This window comes from Cyclospora cayetanensis, unplaced genomic scaffold (genome assembly GCF_002999335.1).
Source record: "Cyclospora cayetanensis isolate NF1_C8 unplaced genomic scaffold, CcayRef3 CcayRef3_contig_2, whole genome shotgun sequence".
Lineage (NCBI taxonomy): Eukaryota > Apicomplexa > Conoidasida > Eucoccidiorida > Eimeriidae > Cyclospora > Cyclospora cayetanensis.
In genome coordinates this window covers 115,013-136,897 of record NW_020312147.1, presented here as the reverse complement: position 1 = coordinate 136,897, position 21,885 = coordinate 115,013, and the positions used below count along the sequence as shown (strand labels likewise).

Genomic DNA, 21,885 nt, shown 5'->3' with positions numbered 1-21,885 from the left:
ATTTTATCGATGAAGACTCACTCTTGTTGCGTTGCGCTAGATGCTCTGTGCAGCTAGCTGTGATAGCCCGTAGCGGTCCGAGGGTGCACCTACGCGCACCCTAGCTGTCCATCTTCCTTTATCTTGAACTCTTCGAAGGGTGAGGGCAGCGGAACAAGGAACTCTTTTGAAACACCACGAAAAAAAATTCGAATAAAGTTTGTACGAAGTATACAGCGAAGCGTCTCGTTATGAAGGCCGTGGATGGACTCCTACGCAGACACCACAATCTATCAGTGTATTCATGTTTCTTTTCGAACACTCTATGGTAGCCATACAATGGGTAACTCCGGCAGAGAAGAGTGGTATAAATTCACCAGGCAGTCCGTGATAAAGGCACTAGAACATCGAAAGCCCCCAGCTTTCTCCAGCTTGAAATCCAACCTAGCCAAGCACCGCATCCGTTGCAAGACCCACGGTAGGCTCTCTGTGAGCCTTTTAAGCACGACGTAGCTCCGCATGTAGCGTGTCCTAGCATCGGTTGGCTCCGCCACTTGGAAGCTTTCGAGATTCCTGTCTGATACGCTGTCCCAGAAACGTATCAGTAAAGCCACTTTGCTCTTACACATTAGGCAAGATTCTTCCCCCGTCGCCTTCCACTACGGAGCCATTCAGTCTAGCATTACTCTAAGTCAAATCTGATCCATACATTCAGGTAATGGAATCTCAACCGGTTCGACGCGCTGTCATGAGTAAGCGTTGCTCCAACATTTGGGAGTTACCAACAAGGGACAAACTATTATCAGGATTTTTCAACAGGGGCTCCCGGATACTTCAACAATCGTAGCGTCCCGGAGCACAAGATAATTGAGCACTTGCTGTTAGCTTCCGACTTGGGAGAGAAAGCTTGTGTTGTAGAGCAATTGCACAGTCGCGCATAAGTTGTACTAGTGTATGCGTAGAAAGAGTGGTTCTATCTCTGCATGTGAGCCGGTAGCACAGCCCGATTGCCTGCTCCCCCTGTAGTAGCAATCTCTGAGGATGTCTGGGGCATGCAAGCCACAAACCCCTTTTCCTGGGATGGTCGAAGCATACTTTTAGGAGCTAACTGTGCCTGCAGTTGGAAACTCGAAAACAACGCTTGTGGCTCTGCGCGTGGGGCAAATCCCCGAGGCGGAAGCTGGAGCGTGTCATAGGGCTAAAAGTGAGCATTGCATCCCTTTTCCCCCAAGACGTGGTGTCTCATTGTGACTATCTCGTCGATTTCTTCATGTGGAATCAATTTTTTCGTTTGTGGTCTGTGTTGGCACTCCTTTCGTCCTTGGGAAGGCATAATCTTGCAGTTCTAGCTCGGCTCTAAATCCAGTGGTGTTTCTGCGCAATTTTAAAACATCATTACATAATAAATCGAAAACTAGGGTGAACACACGAAGGTGGAAAATTGACTTTCTGACTGCACGCTAGGCACATACTGTGGGGCCGGCAGTGTCGGTAGTGAGGTCGGGATTGAAAAACCTGAAAAGGAACTTAGGCGAGCCATAATTCGGGATGCACCGTTAGCACTCTTTTGACAATCTCTTCCATATCGACAAATTTTGCCAGATACCGTAGGCGAGTACTTCACCTTTCGGCTGAGACCCCTTTTCCAAAATACGTCGGCACAGCGCGGCCTCGGGGTACCACCTGCCGTAGCGACAAATTGTGATTTTCTGAGCTATCAAAAGCTAGATATGACGAATATTGTATGCTTTGTACGACAGGAGCACTTCTTCGAGATTTAGCCTTGTGTTGTGGATAAGTCCGCCACTGCTCCCAACATTCTGATTTTTCCGGTCGATAATTCAATGAAGCATCCAAATGCGGGGGTCATACGCCTGGTGGTCAAATGCCCCCACTACGTCTGACCTGCCGTGGCACCTCAAGCGCCACAATAAGCTGGGCAGAAGCCAAGCACCAGAGGCAGCATGAAGGGATAATTTGGAGACTGAGGCATACCAGTTGAAAATGCAGACAGTACATTCTTCGAGGTGGCTTTGCATTTTAAAAGCCATACGAGACCGCAGCAAAATCGGACCCAATAAATTCTTTGATCTAAGTATAAAACCTTTTGCCGCATCGCCGCACACCGGTACACTGTACTGCCCTCCACGAGGATCGTGCCTGCGGCTCCCAACTTCCACCGTACTTTCTAGGTGTGCAGATTCCGCATTCTCACTCGATGGCGCTCTCAACCAAGGTTGCTCCATTCAGCGAAGTACACAGCCGCCGTTTAAGGGCCCAGCAGTCATAGCACCTAGGCAGCATGCTACCCCCATGGACGCTTTACTCCATCCTAATGATTCTTTTGAAGTTAGACGGACATGGAAGTCACTGATAAGCTGTGCAAAGTTTCATACTGGTGCTTGGCATCACCTGCCGTTCGGAACGTTTGCAGGATCCCTTTGTACGTGGCCAGCAGGATCTGGCCCGGCAGTACCTGTAGTGTTTGCCCGGCGTTACTCAACGTCTTCCGTTCCGGAGTATTACTCTATCTTGGGAGTCAAAAAGGCTGCATCTCAAGATGAAATTAAGAAGGCGTACCGGCAAATCGCACTGCAGTGGCATCCAGATCGGTATGGCGTCAACATGATGGTTTTTGAATGCCAAACGCGGATATGCAAGGATTGTAATTCAATGAATGATGAGTGTGTACGTGGCTACCTGTGCGTATCAGGAACCCTAGTAACAGAGAAGAAGCTGGGAAACGTTTCCGTGAGGCGAGCGAAGCTTACCAGACGCTCTCTGATCCCACTAAACGAGCGCAGTATGATGCATCGTTGGATGGGGCATCATTCCAACATGCAAGTGGCCGTTCAGGGTACAGTGAGCCATTCGAATTCAGGACACGCTCGAATAGAGGTACAGCATTCTCGTTAATGCGCATAACATATGTGAATATAGTACAACTGTGTAGTTTCATACGTGGTACACAAACAACGGGTTTTCCGGGTAACTATTTCAGCACAGTAATGCACAAAATATATATACATATATAAATATTCGTGTAATACGAGCAACCGCTTTTTGCTCTACGAAATCGCCGTAGGGAGTGTTCAGTTTGGAAGCCTCACGCCGGAAGAAGCTGAGCTTCTCTTTCGCCGAGCCTTTGGTGGTGTCTCACTGGATGAGATCTTGCAACAAGCACTCAACCAACGAGGAGCTTCCCGGTGGGATGGCGGATTGCCATACCAGCGGCATGACATGTTCGAACATAGGATGGGCTCTCGTCCGTCTACGAGCTTCCTTGATGATCAAGAAATATATGCGATCTTGAGGGGCCTGTCGGGTAGGAACTATATTGCGGGGACAACCAGACTGCAGGTTCAGAACAACTTTTGCAGGAAGCATTTTGGAAAGTCTGTTGCGGCAAATAAAGATACACATGTGCTCAAGTGTGTATACTTGTGTGCGTATCCTGTGTGTAAGCTGTTATTGGTGAGAGCACTACCAGGGTTATCCATGGGTTGTTTTCCACAGGCGAACGACCAGATACCGGCACGCAAGTTAGCTACTACACTCATGGGGGAAGGATTATCGAGAGAAGAATAACTGTGCAGAGATTCCCTGGAGGCGGTGTAAAGACCGAAACGACTGAGCGCGATATAGGGCCAGACAGAAGTGAGCCAGCAAATACTATCTGAAAGCGAGACGCCTGTTGCCGTATCTTGATACGAAACACTTGTACTGGTGGGGCGGCTTTATCTAATATAGCCATTCTTGCCCTACGTTTCGTCTTCTTTGGCACTACGCCGCGAAGCTGCACTGCAATTGCATTTGCACTCAGCTGCTTGTTCGGTGCACAACTATGCAATGTATTCTTCATACTGCTACATCCCATGCAGATTTCGACACTTCAAGGACAGCCAGAAGTGGACCACAGGCACACCAGCAGGCCTTTCACGATGAGTGGAAACATATGGAATCGCAAAGAAGGGCTTCAATGAGAACTGGCATGGAGGTCTCCAATCCGGTGCAGCAACTCTTATTGGCTGCTCGCGAACATGCCAAAATTGCTTGGAGAATGATCAAGCTTACTGCCTTACGCACATTTGCAAGGGCAGTGGTGAGATTTGTATTCACTTTGTTCATGCGGCGCCGGTAACTCGCACCGCTGAGCGACTGACACCGTTGCACGTCGAGCAAGGGGCAGATGAGGGCTCTCGCGGCTGCGTTCGCGTGAAGTACTTCTCATTCGCAATAAAATAACTGCATGCATGGGTTAGTGGGCTAATAATAATCTCCCGTACACACGCTAGATGGCTATCGCAGCTCCCCGTGTTGCCATCCGATTTTCAATAGAGGGGCCGCGCAGGTGGCGATACGCGAGTGGCGGTACAAGCTTTATTGCTACAGATGACTGAGATATAAAAAAAAGATGCGTGTTGTTCTAACGATTTTCTCACAGAGAAATACCTTAGTAGTTTAGATGCAAGATAGTGGACATTGCACTGTATATACAGCGCGGAATCGCTGGCAAAATGCCCGCTTGGCACATACGTATTTCGCCTGTCAAGAAGTACTCAAGCTCTCTGCAGGAGAGCACTAAAAACTTTTGGGTGCTATCTGCTTCTGATTATTTTGGGGAAACATAAGAAATGCTGATCTAGTCGATCAGAATTTGGGGAAAAGGATTTCCCAAAAAGTTTTTGCAACTCTCGAGGAACTGTGATGATGTTGAATCAGATTCGTACTCAGAGGAGGCACGGGCACCTTCTGCCGCGCTCCAAGGTGGTAGAACAGAAGCGAGGAAAGGCCCAAGAAAGGACGATTGTCTCAAGACTGAATGTAGTGAGTGTACACCGCTTCATCACGCAACGGTGTATCCTCCTTCACTACGATTTCATAGGTAAAAACAATTGACCTTTTCGAGGAGCCATTACCAGAATCCGCTCTCCTGGGTAGCACGTAGGCTACAAGCTTCGCTGGCGGAGATAGATCTCCGCGATGCAAATGATAACTTTGTACAGGAAAATCAAGGAAATAATTTTTGCTGGAAGATGCGTGATTGTCGTGTAAGTATGGCCTGGTGGAAAATTAGCCATTCAGATGAAATAATGCATTATTGCACAGGACTGAAGGTGGTGTCTGCCGAGCCTACGACACGGTGAATATCTTTTGAAGGTCCCTAGAGTACACAAATCCTCACCTCATACGATGCAGAAGTCTACAAGATTCTTAGCGGACCTCAATCCTGGAGCTCCATGGAAGAGTAAGGCAAAATAAAGAAAAATTCGTCGTGTGTTGTATTGGATGATCTGTACCCCAGAGATCACAACTGCAATATATCATGCAAAGAACGACACAGTCGTAGTTGTCTTTGAACCGAATCCGGGTGGCTTGCAGTGCCAGGTCTTCATTGCATCGGTGAGTTCGCATCTTTACAAACTCTCGTTTACCCAACGTGTTGCTAACAGCGAATGGTAGTATTTGGAACAAGGACAACTGCGGACTCCAGCGATATCGTCGGATTTCAGTAAAATATTATTATTTTAAGCATTTGGGCCGGATTATCTATATCTTTTTGAAGCAAATGTCGTCTTATCCCACCCCGCATTTTTCGAGTTCGATGGTAATCCTGCACTCAGCTTTCAAATCACTAAAACGCATTACTTCCACACTCTAGAGGCTAACGGAGTGATCCTCGCTGCCCAGCAAGGCGACGTCCAGTCATTCCAATTTTGGGTAGGCTGAATTTTATTTTTCCCGTCAAGGAGAAATGGAAAGCATTTTTTTCACTGGTCTGCTTAGAACCACACCAAGTTCAAGCTGGTGTTTTCTGTTCATGGGGAGGAGTATGAAGGTAAGCTTAATCGTAGCTGTAATCGACTCGCGTTCTTTGCATTCCCTGACTAGAAGTCAGGTACTACCTCGTTGATGAAAAAGCGGAACGTATGAAGCATAAGATACCGGACCTCAGGATATCTCATGGACTCGCAGCACTGTTCAAGCCGACGGGGACCAGGTGCTTTTCCGCGTCGGTGTTTGACGTTGAAGATGGAAGACGTGTGGTACATTATTTTTACTATTTCTTGCACACACCCACGTGCATAAAGCGGGACTCTTCAGGCCGAAATAAGCATCCCAATTGATCAGTATAGGCGCGTGGAATTTTTGGAGTGAGACCAACATCCTTATACACAATCAACACTTTGGAGGGGATGCTTTTCAGGCTCTTGGTATCAAAACTTTTGTTCAAGCAGGAGCGCGGTAGGTTCAAATATGGTAGACCAACAAAATATATTTGTAAAAATATTTGCGACGTGCTACTTGCTTACAGCGAGTCTGCGCGTTATTGACCTATTGAACAATGGAGCAAGCATTAAGGTTCCACACACGCGAGACTCGTTTTCACCAGTTGGCTTCGTCTTTTTCGAGGTAGAGCTTTTTTGATACAAACAGCTTTAACAGTATAAAATAGACTCCGACAGGTTCCTGAGAGAGTCATGGGGAAGAAGTACCTGGACCAAGTACGATTTTGATCACCTGCACCGAAAAAATAGGATGAAGCAGTGTCAACCTCCAGAGGGCCAGAAGATTTTTTACTATTTCATTGGACACCGTCCAGTTTTGGATACTCGAGCATAACAGGCTCGATAAACTCTACAGTATTAGGATCCCTGGTACGCGTGTCGCGTGAACGCAGTCTTTCCTCGCATAAACTTGCTCCTTTAGGACTTCGAGAAGCTGGTTTGTGCCAGCAATGCATGGGTACAAACCTTCTGGCTATCTGCCCATCGCACGGACAAAATAGTAGGCTGAGTTACATATCGGCATTATCTAGCCTTTTCACATCCGTGTTTCAGGTAACAGCGAGTCATTCGTGCAATGTAAGATCAAACATATATTCTTGTTTGGTTCTTCTGTGAGTGAAATGTGAAATCTCAGGCAGCTCCGATGTAGCGTTTGTCAGTGCTCTGGAGCTTCATCAACTCAAGCGCCCTGGTGGAGTACTCAAAGGATTCCACCCTACAGAACCTGTCCCTGACCAACTTGGCGAACCTACCAAGAGAGGCTTGAAAAATTCAGGGGACAGAAACATCCTCTTCTTCTCCCTAGAAGATGGTCAGTACATAGGGAGTGTGTCGTCACATCTCTGTGGAGAGAACGTCGAGGTTCTCCAGATGTCTGCGGAAAACATGGTATGACAAATTAAATGGCTGTTGGATGGTTCCAGAAAAATGGATGGAGCACTCTCAGGCTGTGGGGTGTGGCGACCATGCAGGTAATAAACCGCTCGCCTGCCACTGCTATTGGGATGCATAAACCCGGTCCAGGCGTTGTGCGCCTGCTTCAGGCATCCTGGACGACAGAAAATGCTGTTTTTCGACCTAAGGAGACGGCGTTTATCCATGAGTACTTTCAAGTCGGCCACACCTCGACGCCGTCGTGCCCTAAAGTACCCTACGTCTCTTCGCTGCCATCAGCGGTAAATGGCCAAGGAGCGCGTTGAGCCCATTTCATGAGTAAATATGTTTAATGTGTTCACGTTACAGACTCTCGCACTAACTGGGTCTAGCATGGCACACCAGTATGGAGAATGCGTTCAAACGCCTGTCAATAACCGAGATGAGGAGCTGAAGGAGCGCCATCCCGATCTTGAGATGGCGCTGAGGCAGGAAACGAGCGAGGGCCTTAACTATAGGAGGAAGCGATCCTTCCTAGAGGGCTTTGACTACACACAATGCGGCAGAAAACGCTTTAGTTAACTGGCCAACTGGGCTAGCCATCGTTTGGGAGCGGCCCCTTAAAACACCGGGAGAAGTCGTGCCTTGCGTAGCCATCGAGCGGACTGATGCCCTACCCGCAGCAAGCGCCATCTGAATAGATGGTTTCCTTTTTTTGTACTTTCCGGAATGACTCGAGTTACCCGCGATCACGGTTGTTAGTCTTGCTGAAATGCTCTGTGGCATCTTCTGTGTCGCCATTTTCATCCTCTGCTCGAAAGACAAAACAGCATGGACAGGCCAAGGCAGTCCTGCCGAAGCCTGCTACTGTTTTTGTATTAGCAGGTGTACGGTTCTAAAGAGCAGCAACTCATTGGGTTTGCCTAGGTTGCACGAATATGGAGTAAACAAGACGGACCGATATCCTCTTTTTCCCTTTGCAGATGAACTCCGGTTTCGACTGCGCCATCAGGAAAGTCTGCAAAAAAATAACGATGACAGAGTAGTATACGACTGAAAACTGCTAGCTACAGGCAACATGACAACATCGCTAATTGGTGCAGTAATTCTTATAAAAAGGCCTTGAGTGTGACCTCAGGACCAAAGCAATATGCGACACACTTGCGGATATTTGCCCTCCGATTGGGTGTACGTGTTGCCGCAGAGTCGTGCTTATCTTCTGCCTGCAGAAGGTAAACCAGACAGGAGGGAGGACCCTACTCGGAGGAATGGTCTATATAAGCGGATATGAGCGTGTACAAATAATTCTTAGATGTAGTCTTTGACATCGCTCGCAATTTTACGTAGATGCTTCAAAAGGTTAGCAGAATTATCTTCACTTGGTGATTAATTGTGGGGCAGTGACACATTCGACACTAAATATTGGGCAAAATTTCTCACAGTCCATCAACAGGGAGAAACGTGCCCCGGGAGAATGACTGAAAACGTCTGTAACGTACACAACAGAATCAATATACTTCTCTTCATTCCGATTTTCCATATTTGTTGTTCGAATATTGAGCTCGTAGTTGGGGCCGTAATACCCTCGGTACATGCTGGTATCAGGAATTTCTGCGGGGTAAAGCATCGCATAGCATGCAGTTCTCCTATCCATGGTAGCACTCAGCGAATTGATTCGCGGAGGGCACGTGTTAGAACATGACGGCGAGCCGTGCCGCTGTTTTTCATAAGCTCCAAAGTAGTGGAATATTATAGGGAGGCTGAGCGCACTTGGATCCAGGTCAACACCCAGGATGTACCCAGTCTCTTTGGCCCAGCACCTTGGCACGTTTCCGAGGGTGTAACCGCCACCACCGAGAAAGATTGCGGGCACTCCAGCCTTGCAGAAGTAGCGGACAGCCTCACTATGGCCTTCGCACATCAAAACAGCAGAAACAAGCCAGCTCACGAGAGTTTTCCTCAGCTGAGGGTTATGACGCTCCTAGTGGTATTCTTCAGGGTTCAATGCCCACGGAAACCATGGGAGGTGCAGCTCACCGTCGAGGGATAAGTTGAAGCAACCCAGGCGATCACCCGCAACCGAATCAGCACCACACTGCAGAACAACTGCTTCAGGGCGGTAAATGTCCATGATTTGGTCCATAACCTGTATTATTGCACCCCAAGCCACACAGAAAAACGCCGAGACCTTCACAAGCTGTTGTACGCATTGAAACAAAACCCGTGGGAAGGAAAGGCCTCGTGATACGTGGGTAATCTAACCCGGTTGAAGAGAGAAGAGTACATCTTGTCGTCGATGCCCTCGTGAAGTGGCACATTCACGCTGTATCCAAGACCCTCTTCCATCCCAATATCATCCAGCGCTCCCGTTCCGGGGAAAAAGTGCCCGTACTTATGAAACGAACAACACAGAACGCTGCAGAGCGGCAACAACGATACTCAGTTGCACGAGCATTCTGCAAGGACAAGCAGGGAGACACCCTACTTTACTGCGGCAGCCCTGGTGTCAACACTGGACGGAAATAAGGGGCAACAGCGGTACCCTTTTTGCCGTACCGCGGTGAAGTGTAAAAGGCCTCTTCGACACCATCACCGTGGTGTATGTCCACATCTACATATAGAACACGGTGTTTGTAACGCAGGAACTCGAGGGCCGCGAGAACGCAGTCGTTTATGTAGCAGAAGCCACTTGCTTCGTGTTTCTTGCCGTGGTGGAGCCCTCCAGCCCTGAGGCACACACATAGGCCAAGCCGCACAACGCCCATATTGCAGATTGCACTCCGTGACACATGCATATTCTGCAGTCCTTCTCCACCCAACGAGAAGGCCATCACCACTAATCATGCATCGGCATCGGGTCCACCACGCATGCCGCATATGAAGTGTAGGCGCTCTTACCAGTTGATGGCGAACTGGTACTCCCCCTGCACGACTCGTCGTGCACCCTCGATGCTGCCGCCACTGTAGGTCTTGCAGTATTCCCAGAGGCCGTCAAAGACGGGGCAGTCTTCTCCAATGTTGAACCTGCTGATCTGGTCCACAAAGGCGGGAGCTCTTGAAGGGCCTCCTCCTTCGGACTGGCTGCCGTTCGAGCCGCTGCTACCAAACCCCACAGGGGAGAGAGTGCTGCCCTGGGAGGTAGCCGCGGTAACGGGCAAGCCATGCAAAGAGCCTGGGGAAACGGCAGAAGTGATTCCAGAAGGGCTAGAGGCTGAATTCGCGTATCGAAACTCAGGAGAGGGGGACCCTGAATCTCCTGCCCCATTGGGTAGAGAGGCCGGGTACATTTCTGCGGTCGAACGTAAAAAGGATATGTAGTCGTTGGCGTGAAACTGCGTAAGGGCCTCTACCGTTGGATGGGGCGGGAGCTGCACAGCACACAGCACAGTGATACACACCCATGATAAAGCTGGCCCCCAAAAGTCCTTCTTTGTAGCGACTGCAGCAGCAAGGAATGGGCTACTCGTGCAAATGGTAGCTATACGAGGAGACCCCCATGTCTCCTTGGCAGCCTCAGTGGCGAGGCATTCTGCGTGGAGCCGCATGCCCAGTCCTCAACGCTGAAGGCGTCCCGGCAATCTGTGCAAGGGCTAAATGCGAGGAAGCACCATCAGTTCCATTTTGTCTAAGAGTCCGTAGCTCCGCAGGAGGTCGTGTGTCATGCGGACGCGGTGAGGCTTCATGGGGTGACCTGGCCCATAAAAGAAGTTCCCAACTTCTTCTAAGAACATGGGGACAGCGGAAACGAGTGCGAAGGCAAGAATAGAGGCACTCAAGATGAGTACACAAGCCACGTTCAAGTACAGATACTGCACACGAGAACCCGACGGCTTGCAGGATTCAACACCCTTTGAACTACGCATGCATGTTGAAAGGCCAACACAAGCCAAGTTCATGCCCTTCTACGAAGTTCGCTTTTGGAGGACGGCAAGTATAACTTTTGGAGGCGAAGGATCTATCGGGTGCGTAAACATGAACTCAATACACTATAGTACAGAAGCTATGGAAAACCCGGGGATTAACAGGGAAACAAAGGAGCTGCGAGGTTGAAAGCGAACTTGTGATGATGCACACCATCGTAGAAGTAGAGGACGTTCTTCATCTTTGTTTATTGTTCTCGAAATCAGCTAGGTAGCATGCAGAGCAATCCGGCCACCAACAAGAGGCCTGGGTAGCAAGACGCGACGGTTGTTCCGTCGGTCCATTCGATGAGAGGGGCTCGTACCCCAGAAATTGTGATTGGCGTATACAGGATTCGGGCATGTAGTGACAAAGGATGAAGGTTACAGATCGGTGGGATGTACGTGTTGCGGCGGTATGAGGGGCACTGGAATGTGGCTGCGCGGACCAAGAGCTCGGTCTGCGTCTGAGGGGCGAAAAACCGAAAGGCAGTCCGTTTCACTGCAAGGCGAAGGAGTTAGCCCAATAGCGAAGGAGGAGAAAGGGTTTCCGTGTAGTAGGTGTTCCTATTCAACTCGATGCGGCGTTAGATGGAATACACAAGGGCTACTACTTTCTGTCTGCTTAGACTCGGCCGAAAGGGGTGGAGTCCACAGACACATGGAGGGAGACAAGTTCAATACATCTCAGAAGGAGAATTGCTGAGAAAACATCCGATCTCGGCTGCCCCCCAGAACCCCAGGCGTTTGGATTGTGTGTGTACAAAGAGAGCGACGCGACCATCAACAACTATACGCCACCTACTTAGGGGAGAATCAAGAGCCCACCGCAATGTGAACACTTAAAAATGCAGCCCTTTCCCTGTTGACGCTATGATGCGCATACTACCACACCTGACCATCTCGCGTGCCCCCGGGCCCCCCTACACTGCACGCAGCGGGCTGGGTTGGGACTGCGCGGACAGACAGGAGGAAGACTTTTGAACTATTTCGGAAAACCAGATATTTATTTTCATGCTTCATCCCTTTTGACGAGTCCATCCCTTCAGATTTTTGATGGGGCGTATTCATTGATCGCAGTCGGAAACGGCATACTGCTTCTCTGCCTCCGGCATCCCTTACGTTTAACTTCCAGCGCCGATTAGGCCCTTCGTCTCTAGTTTTGCCTTTTCTTTTGGCTTCACTTACCTTTCTGGCTTCTTTGGTATAGGCATTGAGGAAATTAGATCACAGCTGCGTGTCGCTTCTCCCCGCCTCTGCCTCTGCAAGAGGCTCCCCCAGATCTCCGTATCTTCTATTTCCAGAAATGTTGAACAAGACCCCCCCGGGCCGTGAGCGTGAGAGTGAGGCCGATCGTGCCCATCGTTTCAATAAGAAGAAATACACTTCTCGGGTATTCACAAATGTGAACAAGTACGTCATGGACGACAAATTCAAGGTGATACACTGCAAGAAGTGCACGGTCAACGCAGTTATCACGGATGCGGAGCTAGAAAAACTCCCACGCAGGAGGACGGATAATGCACCGGTGCTTTGCACCGACCAGGCGACGGTTAAGGTGTTTACCAAGCCTGTAGAAGAGCCCGCAAAAATCAGAAGGCTCAAGGGTATCGAGACACAGTACTACCACGCGTGCCAGGAGTGCGGCCAGCATGTGTTGTATCAGTCGGTGCCACACGGGATGGAGGCAAAGATGCTCTATTTGATTGAAGCGAACGTCATTCTTCCCAAAACCAAGTGGCAACCCAAGAAGCGTTGTAGAGTTTGTGGCTACATTCCCAGGGACGACCAGCACTTTGAGGAGCACCTTAGAGACAGAGGACACTGGGACCAGTCGGGAGGCAACTTCCCGGGGGAAGAGGAAAAGAATGACACGCCTGTGAACCCGATCATCGTCGGTTAACAGATTAGGCGAAACGAAGAAAGAAGCGGATTTATTTGCGGTCCTGTAAGGAGGCTTTACAATTTTTCGGTAGGTCGGTACCGGGGGCCTTAGTGGCCAGCATGTTTGGAAAGTCTGGAGTCAGGATTGGCTTGCTGCCTAGCCAATCCTGCGGGGGCAGGTGGCTTGATAGTGGTCTGTTGCCTGGTCTTTTTTGACTCAGACTTGCTGTTCAGAGTAATTACAACTGCGGTGGCCATAGGCCTGAATGACACTTGTGTTCTGGCAAAGAAAGAGGCCTCCCGCTTGGAAGTTGTGACGAAGAAGCTAGCCATGAAGGCGAACCCTATTGCCTCATCAGCAATACCTCGAGTCATAGGGTCTACACAGTAGCCCCAGTAGACATCCTTCGCTCTTTAATTGAAGGGCATGTTAGTGTTTGAGATATCGCAGTGAGGAACTGTGCACCAAGTGATTTATGAATCGATTAAGAGAGGCGTCCGCTGCATGCCTTTATGTGGGGGAGAGGGGAGCCTAGGCGACCGAGAGTAAGAAACAGTCTACTAGGGTTTGGGGCAGCAGTTTAGCGGCTTCTCTTGTAGGGCCTCTGACCCCTTAAGCCATCAGACGAGTAGTCCGAATACGAAGCGCCTGTAGCAACACAGACGTTCCAAGGGCATCCAGCTCTAGGTCTGTACAAGGGGCCCCTTCCGGTCTGGCTTAAAAGCTTTCGCACTTTGTGGCATACCTTGTGAGAATCTTGGTCGTCCTTCTTTCCGTTCAAAGGGAAAGCTCCGTGGCGGACGGCCCCCCCCGCCTCCCCAGTTGCGGCGAGCGCCCCCAGGCCTGTGCTGGGGGGAAGAAATGGTAGAAACTCTTAGAGGCTCCAAAAGTGGGCGCGTAGTGGGGAGACTGATCCGCACTGTATCATGCGGCTGCACCGTACAGGACATGCGTACAGCGACATTGCAGCTTCGCGCTTCTGGGCATGTCAGCTGACACGTGTTAAAAGCCAAGGGTTCAGAGCGGGCTTTGGCTTAGGGCTTGGAACGCACGTGCAGTTGAGTCCAGATGTTCACAGCCTTTACAACCTCATCAAGGCCCCCTTCCTGGATGTCGAGGTAGGCCGCTCTGCATGCAGCAAATGAGTTGGGAAGGACGAAGGTTAGTATTTGTAGGACCTACGAAGGAGAGGCCGGAGAGCAACTTAGCAAAAAGCAGTCATGGTAGAACACATCGCAGCCACACGAGCGCACGTTTTGTCGGTGGCGTGCAGCCGCGGCTCCCCGAATTTGAAGTTCAGTTGCTGATCTTCGCTCTGGCGCATTACACGCGTAAACCTGGAGAGCACAACGCACCCATTTACACTTGTGCTAGGATCACATAGTAGTTTCCATGCCTAAGCATCTAGGGAGATGTATGAGGGTCTGTCAGTGCGTCCCCGCCTCTTATTTGAGTCTGCTCCACGAGTAAATGGACACCCGAGCGCCGCTGGTCGTGGAGGTGCTGCTGGGCCCTACCAGTCCCCTGCCTCTCGGGCGGAAGCCCAATCTGTGAGTCTCTTCAGTTCTAAGGTCTTCTCTCCGGCACGCAGCGTTAGCAGAGATCGGCTCGGCAACTCCTGAAGGAAAAAAGACGTTGTGCCTCGAATTCCGTGGGGCCGGCGCGGAGTGCACCCTGCAGCCGCTTATGAGGCTATTCGAACTCCGTTGGGTCGGTGAGACATTATGTTTTAAGGCCTAAGGGGCCAGCTGGTGCTTTGGGTGTACCTTGACTCCTGCTGCAACCGCCAGAGCTCTAGCGACAACCTGTTGTAAATTTACGCCTTCTCGCTCTGCCCTCTTCAAGACATCGGCTGCCGCCGATAAAAAGAAGGGCATCAAGGAGGGAGAAACCGAGTCTAGCTCCCGGCTCACGCATCCAGACTGAGGTGCAACATCGCATGCTCACACGCCCCAATCGCGTGCGCTGCCAGTGAGATGACCGACAAACTGAACGCTCTCAGGAAGGATCCCCCCCCAAAAATAGCATCACGCTTTAGGTGCTCTTTCCAACTCAGCTAATGCAAGGAGGGAGACTGGCCACACCCACCGTCGCTTCCAGTACTTCCTCCACACTTGGCAGCTCCCTACGGTCGAATCTGCAGGGCACGCACGCCAGAATGACAGAAGCGTGTTTTTGTCCCCCTCTCCCCCGAAGCATTTCCCTGTTCTCCGCGCAATCCAGCTTGAAAAAGGACGCTGGGAGCCCTCAAAAACGAGCGCCGCTGACCGGATTCCGCAACTCTTCTCCAGTCTTTCTGCCTCCCGCCGCTCATTTGGCGTGTGCAACAAAAGCGAAACGCCACGCCTCCCCGCACGGCCCGTGCGGCCGCTGCGGTGTATGTACTGGTCGCTGTCGGGGACCACGCCGTATTGTATCACCTAGTACAAGACACACCCAATACAAACGGGCGCCCGTGTAGCAAAGGAGACGCGCTGGGCACGTACAACACACGAAAGTGCTTCCCCATGTGTCTCGCCTTCTCTGCTTTTCACTGCCTCTAGGGGGCGCCAGTGTGCCCGCTTCCTCCTGTGGCTCGCAGTGTGTGTGTCTCATGGCAGCATTTTTAGTCCAAGGAGGCGACAGAAACCGCTGGTCCGCATGACACGACGGCAGGGCAAGGGTGTTGGCGAACCGCACAGATACACCAGCACAAGGCTAGGCTAGGGTTTGCTCGTCTCCTGAAGGCGCGCTTTAAGGGCGTCAGCCGCTGCCACCATGAAAAGCAACAAGCCGAGAGCTTACCAGATCCACGTTGGCCACGTCAATGCCTCTTGCAGCTACGTCCGTACAAATGAGGGCCCTGTACCGCCCTGAGTGCAAGCACGCATTCAGACGGATAGACGGGCACACACAGATAGATATGCAGGCACACAGAGCGACAAGCTTGCCACCTGCAAAAGCACATTCAATGCCATCCTGTGCAAGCTTCAGCATGCTTCATGCAGCATGCGAGGTGGTTCTCCAAGTATAGCTCCTCCTACGCTTGCGTGGAGCTACGTAGGACCGCGACCACAAAGCGGTCTGTGGAGGGGTTCCTCAGAGAGGCGCAGAGAGAGAGAGAGCACCGACAAAATGATACTATAATGACTTCGGGTGCAGCCGGAGCCTTCGCCTGCCCCTCGTTGCTCTCTGCCAGTGGGGTTCCTGAACTGGCAGTCCAGCCTTCTCTGCATCGGCGTGCGGGATGCCGACGTCTTGGGGAAGCGCGGGAGAGCCTGCAGTACTGCCTTTTGCACTGCATGCAGTGGCAGCGGCTGCGCGTACAAGCCCAGATCTAAGGACTTACCACTCCTGAATCCTTGCATCACTTTTTCTCGGGTTTCTTGCTCGATGCCTCCGTGCAGCACTGCTGCAGAGAGGAGGCCCATGCCCTCCGCATGGCCTAGCGCATCCGCTTCGGCCTTCGTGGGAACAAAGACAACGCTCTGGCGGTCTCTTCCGCTCAAACACAGCACGCAATCCTTTAGAATCGAAGACAAACTGCTGGAAGACAGGCCAAACGGCAGCTCCATCCGCATGTGCGCCACCGTGGAAGACGTCCTGAGGAAAGGGGCAACAGCACTGCTGGCCAGAAGCTTGAGTTGCTCATTCACGAGGAAGCCAGAGTCAAGAGATGGCCACCTGTCCTCTTATATCTGTTTCAAAACGCATGCGGGCCTAAAACCCCTTCTACAAGGAGGCCACCAAGTGCTGTGGCCTCGAATTGTCTAGAAAGGCCGACCTGAGCGTTCGTTGATGCATAACATCAATGTTTAGCGGTGCCCTCAGATATTTGGTGGCGACTTTTTGAACCCATGGAGGCCGGGTTGCGGAGAAGAGCAGCAGCTGCTGCTGCCGAGGGAGCTGCGAAGCTCCTGCCTTGGAGGCGCTCGCCTGTGAAACGTCGGGTGTGTCTCCCTCCCCTGAAACTCGTATGGCTAGAGCAGCGGTCAGAATCGTGTCCACAGCCTCAGCAAAGCCTAACTTGAGCATTTCATCGGCCTCGTCAAGCACTACGTGTCTGATGGACTGCAGGCTGAAAAGGAAACCACAGCAGGCCCCGGGATGCGTCGCATGCACAGGCGCCACACGCGCTCGGAACGGACATCGTGCACCAGCAGAGAGGCAGGCAGAAAAAGGGGCTACTCTAGTTACGGCAGCCAGGGGTGTGGCAGGAGACTCAGGAGACGCGTGATACTCTTCGGAACACACGCACACGCATACACATACACTTGAACACACACACACACACACAAACAGAGCGAGAGAGAAAGGAAAAGAAAGAGAGAGAAGAAAGCAGGCGGTAGAGGGGTGGCCGCAGCACAGGCAGACTGAAAAAGAAAAAGACGCTTGGTGGTTTTTTGGCAAACGGGCGCCTCTAAAAAGAGAGGCCCACAAAAGCTGCGGAGACACGCCGATTGCCCGACAGGAGAGCAGCACAGACTCGTTCTCGGGAAGGGATGGGAGGCTTGAAAGATGGACGGAATGCACAGGCCCCGGAGAATGCTTAGGCGCGAGCTTTTTCGTGTAGAATACAAAAGAGGCGTGCGTGTGAAGCGGCGGAGAATGAAGCCAGTCGGTGGGCGCCTCTCACGATATCCACAAGCAAGCATGCACAGAAGAAGTTTGCACTGGAGGTATCCTGTCCTGGCGTGCTCTCGACAGGCGTCATTCGATGCGCGAAGCCGCAGCTCACGAGAGTATCGATTGAAAGTGTTCCTCTCGGCCTGAAGACTCGCCTAACCCCGCCAAGTCCATCAAGCGGCCTGGTGTAGCGACAACGACGTCCAGGGCACCCTCCGAAGGCACCAGATGCTCGTGATTAGGCCTCCCCTGCTGGTGTTGGCGTCGCGGATTTAGGAGAGCTCGAATCTCCCGCAGTTGCTGCTGTATGGGAACTCCACCGTAGACACACACAGAGGAAATACCCAAGGGGGCCCCTAGGGCCCCCACCTCGTTGTGCACCTGCCGAGCCAATTCTCCTGCGCGTAAAACGCCAGCATCTGCGTGTGTGTGTGAAGCGGACCTTGTCGAGCGGTGCAAACCACGTGCGCGCAACTCCGGCGAAGGGGAGGACGCAAAAGAAAGCCCCACGCCAGACCCTCCGAGCTTGCAGCAGCCTCACCAAGTCGCAAGGGACTTACGTGTGGGAGCGAGCACCAGCAGCTGCGGCTGCGCAACTTGAGCTCCGCGACTGCCCAGGCTCAGCGGCTGCTCTTGAGAGCCACCTGACTGCAAGAACGCATTCTGAGACGCGGCCTTGCGCCGCGCGAGAATACTCTCTAATAGAGGCAACACAAAAGCCAGCGTCTTCCCACTCCCCGTCTCGGATCGGGCAATGCAATCCTGTCCAGAAAGGATCGGATCGAATGAGCGGAGCTGCACGCAACAGAGTGGAGGCCTCGTAGCTGCACGGAAGTGAGCAAGCCTCCGCTTGCGATCGCCCTTAGGCGCCGCGCGACTCTCCTGCCCGCTGCGCTCAGACCGCATGCTACCCACATCGTGCGCTCTACACCCCCAGGAATGAGAGCCTACGGTGTATGCAACCCCCCTTTGGAACCCATAGCTTGAGGCCTTTCGAGGCTCTGGAAATTCCGCTACCTGGATGTCTGTCATATATTCAATCCCGCGCTTCGCGAGCGCTTCGGCAAACAGTGGATTGAGCTGCAGCCAGCACCACACACAATCCCACACCCTAGAGTCTCGAGCTTCCACCACCCTTCCAAACGCTACAAGCTCAACATATCCACACTCTGATAGCCGCACGCGAAAGCCCCTCCCGCCCTCAGCCCTCAGGTCTCAAACGAGCCAGCAATACGCATCGGACTTGCGAGTTCGCCGAAAATTTGATGTTTGTGAGCTCGGAAGAGGCCGTGGACTGACACACACACACACACAAACATACACACACGCATTCACATACACACACACATACACACACACATACACACACACATGCACACACATACATCCATGCGTACAGTACAGGCCCACACCCTACAAGCTGGAGCGTATTGGTCAGACTATGATAAGAAGCGACCTTTCTCGGAATTTTGGAGATCAGCTCTGCAGGGTTTGTTTGGGGAGTTTGGCGTTTACAACTCGCCTCGGGTGCAACCTGCAGTTCTGGGAAAAGGGGAGTAAGCTCTTTCCTCGCCAGCGCGGAAACGGCTGCCGTCAGACACTCAGGAGGCTCAGTTTGAATTCCTTCTGTCTCTGCAAATACCGAGGAACGCAAGGAGGTCCTTAAGGCCCCCTCTCCTCTGGGGGCCCTACTTGAGGAAAGCAAGTGGGGTAGAACCCTCCCTGCAGAAAGAAATGCAGGGGCCCTCGGAGGGGCCTCCCAGGGGGGCCTCGCTGCGCAGCGCTCTCCAGGAAGCGGTGGCATCGGACTCGCCGCGGTACCCCCCTTAGGCAGCGGCAGAGAGAGGGCAGTACAGAGGAAAGGGCAGCAGAGCTGCGGCACAAGCAGCACAAGAACCAACTGAATCGCTGCAGATCTTAGGGACCTGTGAGCGGCCATAAAGGGCCTTTTATTTGACGCGCCGGAAGGCCTCTCCCAGGGAGCGTTCCGGGAGGCCCCCCCGTCGACGAGGGGGGCCCCCGGGAGTGTGCCCAGATGAGGCATTTAACGGGGGGCCCTGGGGTATGGGTTCGGTGTGAAGGGCCTCTGGCAATACGCATTTGATTGCATGCTCTGCGGAAGCTGCGGGGGTGTTGATTTCAAGGCAGGGGAAATGCGCGAGAAGCAGCGAGAAACGGCCTCGGAAGGGCCCTAGAGGGGGGAGTTTCTGGGGGAGCAGGCGGCGAAAGCTCTGAAGCGAGTGGATACGTCCTTTGAAATCGGAGGGAAATCCACGAGAAACCTCAGACAAAAGACAAGAACGACACAATGTCAAGGAAGAAGTATTCGCCGTCAAGGGGGGCCCGCCCTCTGGGGAGAGGGAGAGGCCCCCTATCCCGCTCGCGGGGCAGGGGATCGACGACTCCCTCAAGCCACTTTTTCGCGACTCTTGCTCTAAGTGCCTGCGACTGCTTCGTTATATTTCGTACGCCTCTACGCCTAAAATATGCGTGTGTTGTAGCGCTGCTACTCTTTTCTGCTCCCGCGTAGCCTTACAGGTCCTCCAGCGGACCTCCGCCTTCCACTACACAGAGGGGCCCCCTCTTCAGGGGGGAGGGTGCTTCCGACTTCGCCAGGAGTCGAATTTCTCGAACTCCTGCATCGCCTTCTTTTCAATTCATTGGGAGGTTTTCTCGGTTTTCTCTTGGCGTGGCGCCAGCCAAAGGGGTATTGGGGCCCCCTGCGCTGGGGGCCCCTGGGCCCCCATCGGCAGCAGCGAACCAGCGCTAAATACGAGCTACAGGGGCCCCTGTCCCTCAGACGGCGATGGACGCCTTCAGAGCGAGTAACCGATTGCTCTCGCGGAACCTCCAGCGCCCTCTGGCTGCACAGCGCCTTCGGGGGCCCCTCCCGCGGATTTCCGCGGAGGTTTTTTTGAGTCGCTCTCCCGGATGTAGTTGTCAATTTTGCAGAGGGGGGCCCTCGCATCTGAGCGGCGCGCTGCTTCTGTGTGTGCTGGAAATGGATTCCCGCAGGCAGTCGCACACAAGCCCCCGCAACAGCACGGCATGGGGGCCCCCTCCAGCCGAACTCTATCAACGCAAGCCCCTGCGGCTGCAAGGCGTCGATCTGCAGCCGCGAAAGACGTGTGCAGCCGCTCTCCTAAGGGCCCTTGTTGATGTTCTCCCCGTGCTGCCGTTCGGGGCCCTGCTGAGACTCTCCTGGACCCTTCCTGCGCTCACTGCATGCAGCAGCAGCGGCGACAGCAGCCTCAGGGAAAGCTGCGACAAGGGCTGTCTTTGCGGCTCAGCTTCGACCCTTAAAGGCCAAGCGGCAGTCAACGCGCCGCCTCACCGCGTCGCAAAGGAGTGGGCCCTTCCTGTGCCCCCCCTCGTTGCGACGGCACAAGTGGCGGGAGTACAGCAGAACGAAAAGCAGCAGAACGAAAAGCAGCAGCAGACGGAGAGTTGGCGCGATGCAAAGCGTGTTCTTGCAGCGGCCCTTGTGCAGCGCCTCGGGGATATCATCCTCCCGGCAGCGGCCGGATCACGAGCAGCAGCAAATGCAGCGGCGACAGAGGCAGCGTTGTTGGAATATCCGTTGGCATTGGTTAAGGCAGCAAGCGGTGTGAGTCGTCTGCTGCCTCGCAGCAAGTGCTACCTCGAATTCGAGGGGCCTCCTGGTGCAGTGCCTGGCATCGTTTCTCCCGCTCTAAGATCTCGAGCTACCGCGCATGTGGTGGGGCCTCTCGTTTGCCGCCTTGGGGAGCTTGCGACAGCGCCTTTTGCGGATGTTTCGAGTTGGAGAGCCTCTGCCTCCTCCTCAGCAACAAGGTCAGCAGCAGGAGGGGAACGAGCCTCCACAGCTGGCGGAAGATGCCGCAGCTTGAGCCTCAGAGAGTGGTCTTCGCTGCTTGCCGCGCACAGCCGGCTGTTGCTGCCGTTGTCGCGCAGCGTAAGGGGGGCCCTGCAGAAGGAAATCCTTCGGGCGGATGCACGGGGGGGTCACTTGGGGGGGCCCCTGAATTCTCCTCCCGAAGCCTTCGCGCGCGTTGGAGCCACTGAGGACGCCAGTGGCGATCCAACGGAAGCGTCCATTGCCTTCGCTTGGAGCCGGGAAGCTCGCCGAGACTGCTGCAGCGTGCTGCAATGCCTCGCGAAGTTGCACGAAAGGACCCTGCTGAGGCTTTTGTGGCATGCCTGCGCGCCTCAGCTCGCGGCACACTTCGCGGCGGCGGAGACACGCCTCGCTGCTAGTAATCCTCTCTGCGTGATCCCAAGCTCTGGAGGCAGCACAGGGAGCAGAAAGGGGACGTGTAGCGCTTGTGAGGGTCGGGGAGACTCCGCACACGGCTTGCAAGAAGTAGCAGCGGAT

The 21,885-nt window shown here is 52.9% G+C and overlaps 5 protein-coding genes across 5 annotated transcripts; 3 read left to right on the top strand and 2 right to left on the bottom strand.

Moving 5' to 3' along the window:
* Nucleotides 1-1,983: 1,983 nt before the first annotated feature.
* Nucleotides 1,984-4,120, top strand: LOC34617671. Its single transcript, XM_026337716.1, has 5 exons — nt 1,984-2,591; nt 2,693-2,877; nt 3,065-3,304; nt 3,496-3,636; nt 3,861-4,120. Exons 1-5 carry the CDS (start codon nt 1,984-1,986, stop codon nt 4,118-4,120), a joined length of 1,434 nt encoding a protein of 477 aa, XP_026193501.1.
* A 569-nt stretch (nt 4,121-4,689) lies between these two features.
* On the top strand, nt 4,690-7,163 carry LOC113147378. Its single transcript, XM_026337715.1, has 16 exons — nt 4,690-4,760; nt 4,986-5,030; nt 5,089-5,122; nt 5,179-5,227; nt 5,285-5,386; nt 5,546-5,587; nt 5,642-5,700; nt 5,767-5,818; nt 5,995-6,026; nt 6,085-6,134; nt 6,188-6,225; nt 6,296-6,393; nt 6,447-6,485; nt 6,542-6,638; nt 6,691-6,768; nt 6,886-7,163. The coding sequence occupies exons 1-16, from the start codon at nt 4,690-4,692 to the stop codon at nt 7,161-7,163; spliced, it is 1,164 nt and encodes a 387-aa protein (XP_026193500.1).
* Nucleotides 7,164-7,881: 718 nt separating this feature from the next.
* Nucleotides 7,882-11,244, bottom strand: LOC34617672 (histone deacetylase 1). Its single transcript, XM_026337714.1, has 11 exons — nt 11,217-11,244; nt 10,751-10,863; nt 10,041-10,510; nt 9,699-9,869; nt 9,405-9,558; nt 9,180-9,288; nt 8,913-9,053; nt 8,642-8,753; nt 8,304-8,365; nt 8,101-8,160; nt 7,882-7,952 (listed from the first exon to the last, which is right to left on the bottom strand). Exons 1-11 carry the CDS (start codon nt 11,242-11,244, stop codon nt 7,882-7,884), a joined length of 1,491 nt encoding a protein of 496 aa, XP_026193499.1.
* A 1,103-nt stretch (nt 11,245-12,347) lies between these two features.
* Nucleotides 12,348-12,944, top strand: LOC34617673. Its single transcript, XM_022731033.1, has one exon. The coding sequence runs from the start codon at nt 12,348-12,350 to the stop codon at nt 12,942-12,944; it is 597 nt and encodes a 198-aa protein (XP_022591900.1).
* A 1,495-nt stretch (nt 12,945-14,439) lies between these two features.
* Nucleotides 14,440-19,631, bottom strand: LOC34617674 (DEAD-box ATP-dependent RNA helicase 53). The gene is made up of 12 exons (XM_026337713.1): nt 19,457-19,631; nt 18,929-19,253; nt 18,549-18,666; nt 18,092-18,326; nt 17,644-17,929; nt 16,690-16,983; nt 16,255-16,508; nt 15,711-15,778; nt 15,195-15,346; nt 15,015-15,063; nt 14,693-14,848; nt 14,440-14,544 (listed from the first exon to the last, which is right to left on the bottom strand). The coding sequence occupies exons 1-12, from the start codon at nt 19,629-19,631 to the stop codon at nt 14,440-14,442; spliced, it is 2,217 nt and encodes a 738-aa protein (XP_026193498.1).
* Nucleotides 19,632-21,885: the final 2,254 nt, after the last annotated feature.

Excerpts from the sequence above, each read along its gene's own strand:
- LOC34617671 (XM_026337716.1), top strand. The coding sequence starts at position 1,984 with ATGCAGACAGTACATTCTTCGAGGTGGCTTTGCATTTTAAAAGCCATA. Across the intron at positions 2,592-2,692 it reads CTGCAGTGGCATCCAGATCG|GAACCCTAGTAACAGAGAAG; the intron begins GTATGGCGTCAA and ends TGTGCGTATCAG. Across the intron at positions 3,637-3,860 it reads CGATATAGGGCCAGACAGAA|ATTTCGACACTTCAAGGACA; the intron begins GTGAGCCAGCAA and ends CATCCCATGCAG.
- LOC113147378 (XM_026337715.1), top strand. The coding sequence starts at position 4,690 with ATGTTGAATCAGATTCGTACTCAGAGGAGGCACGGGCACCTTCTGCCG. Across the intron at positions 5,031-5,088 it reads GGAAGATGCGTGATTGTCGT|GACTGAAGGTGGTGTCTGCC; the intron begins GTAAGTATGGCC and ends ATTATTGCACAG. Across the intron at positions 6,135-6,187 it reads AGGCGCGTGGAATTTTTGGA|GCTCTTGGTATCAAAACTTT; the intron begins GTGAGACCAACA and ends GATGCTTTTCAG.
- LOC34617672 (XM_026337714.1), bottom strand. The coding sequence starts at position 11,244 with ATGAAGAACGTCCTCTACTTCTACGATG. Across the intron at positions 10,511-10,750 it reads TAGACAAAATGGAACTGATG|CTCCCGCCCCATCCAACGGT; the intron begins GTGCTTCCTCGC and ends TGTGCTGTGCAG. Across the intron at positions 8,366-8,641 it reads AAGTATATTGATTCTGTTGT|GCAGAAGATAAGCACGACTC; the intron begins GTACGTTACAGA and ends TACCTTCTGCAG.
- LOC34617673 (XM_022731033.1), top strand. The coding sequence starts at position 12,348 with ATGTTGAACAAGACCCCCCCGGGCCGTGAGCGTGAGAGTGAGGCCGAT.
- LOC34617674 (XM_026337713.1), bottom strand. The coding sequence starts at position 19,631 with ATGCGTATTGCCAGAGGCCCTTCACACCGAACCCATACCCCAGGGCCC. Across the intron at positions 15,779-16,254 it reads GATGCAAGGATTCAGGAGTG|GGCGGTACAGGGCCCTCATT; the intron begins GTAAGTCCTTAG and ends GCTTGCACTCAG. Across the intron at positions 14,849-15,014 it reads AGGAAGTACTGGAAGCGACG|TCTGGATGCGTGAGCCGGGA; the intron begins GTGGGTGTGGCC and ends GTTGCACCTCAG.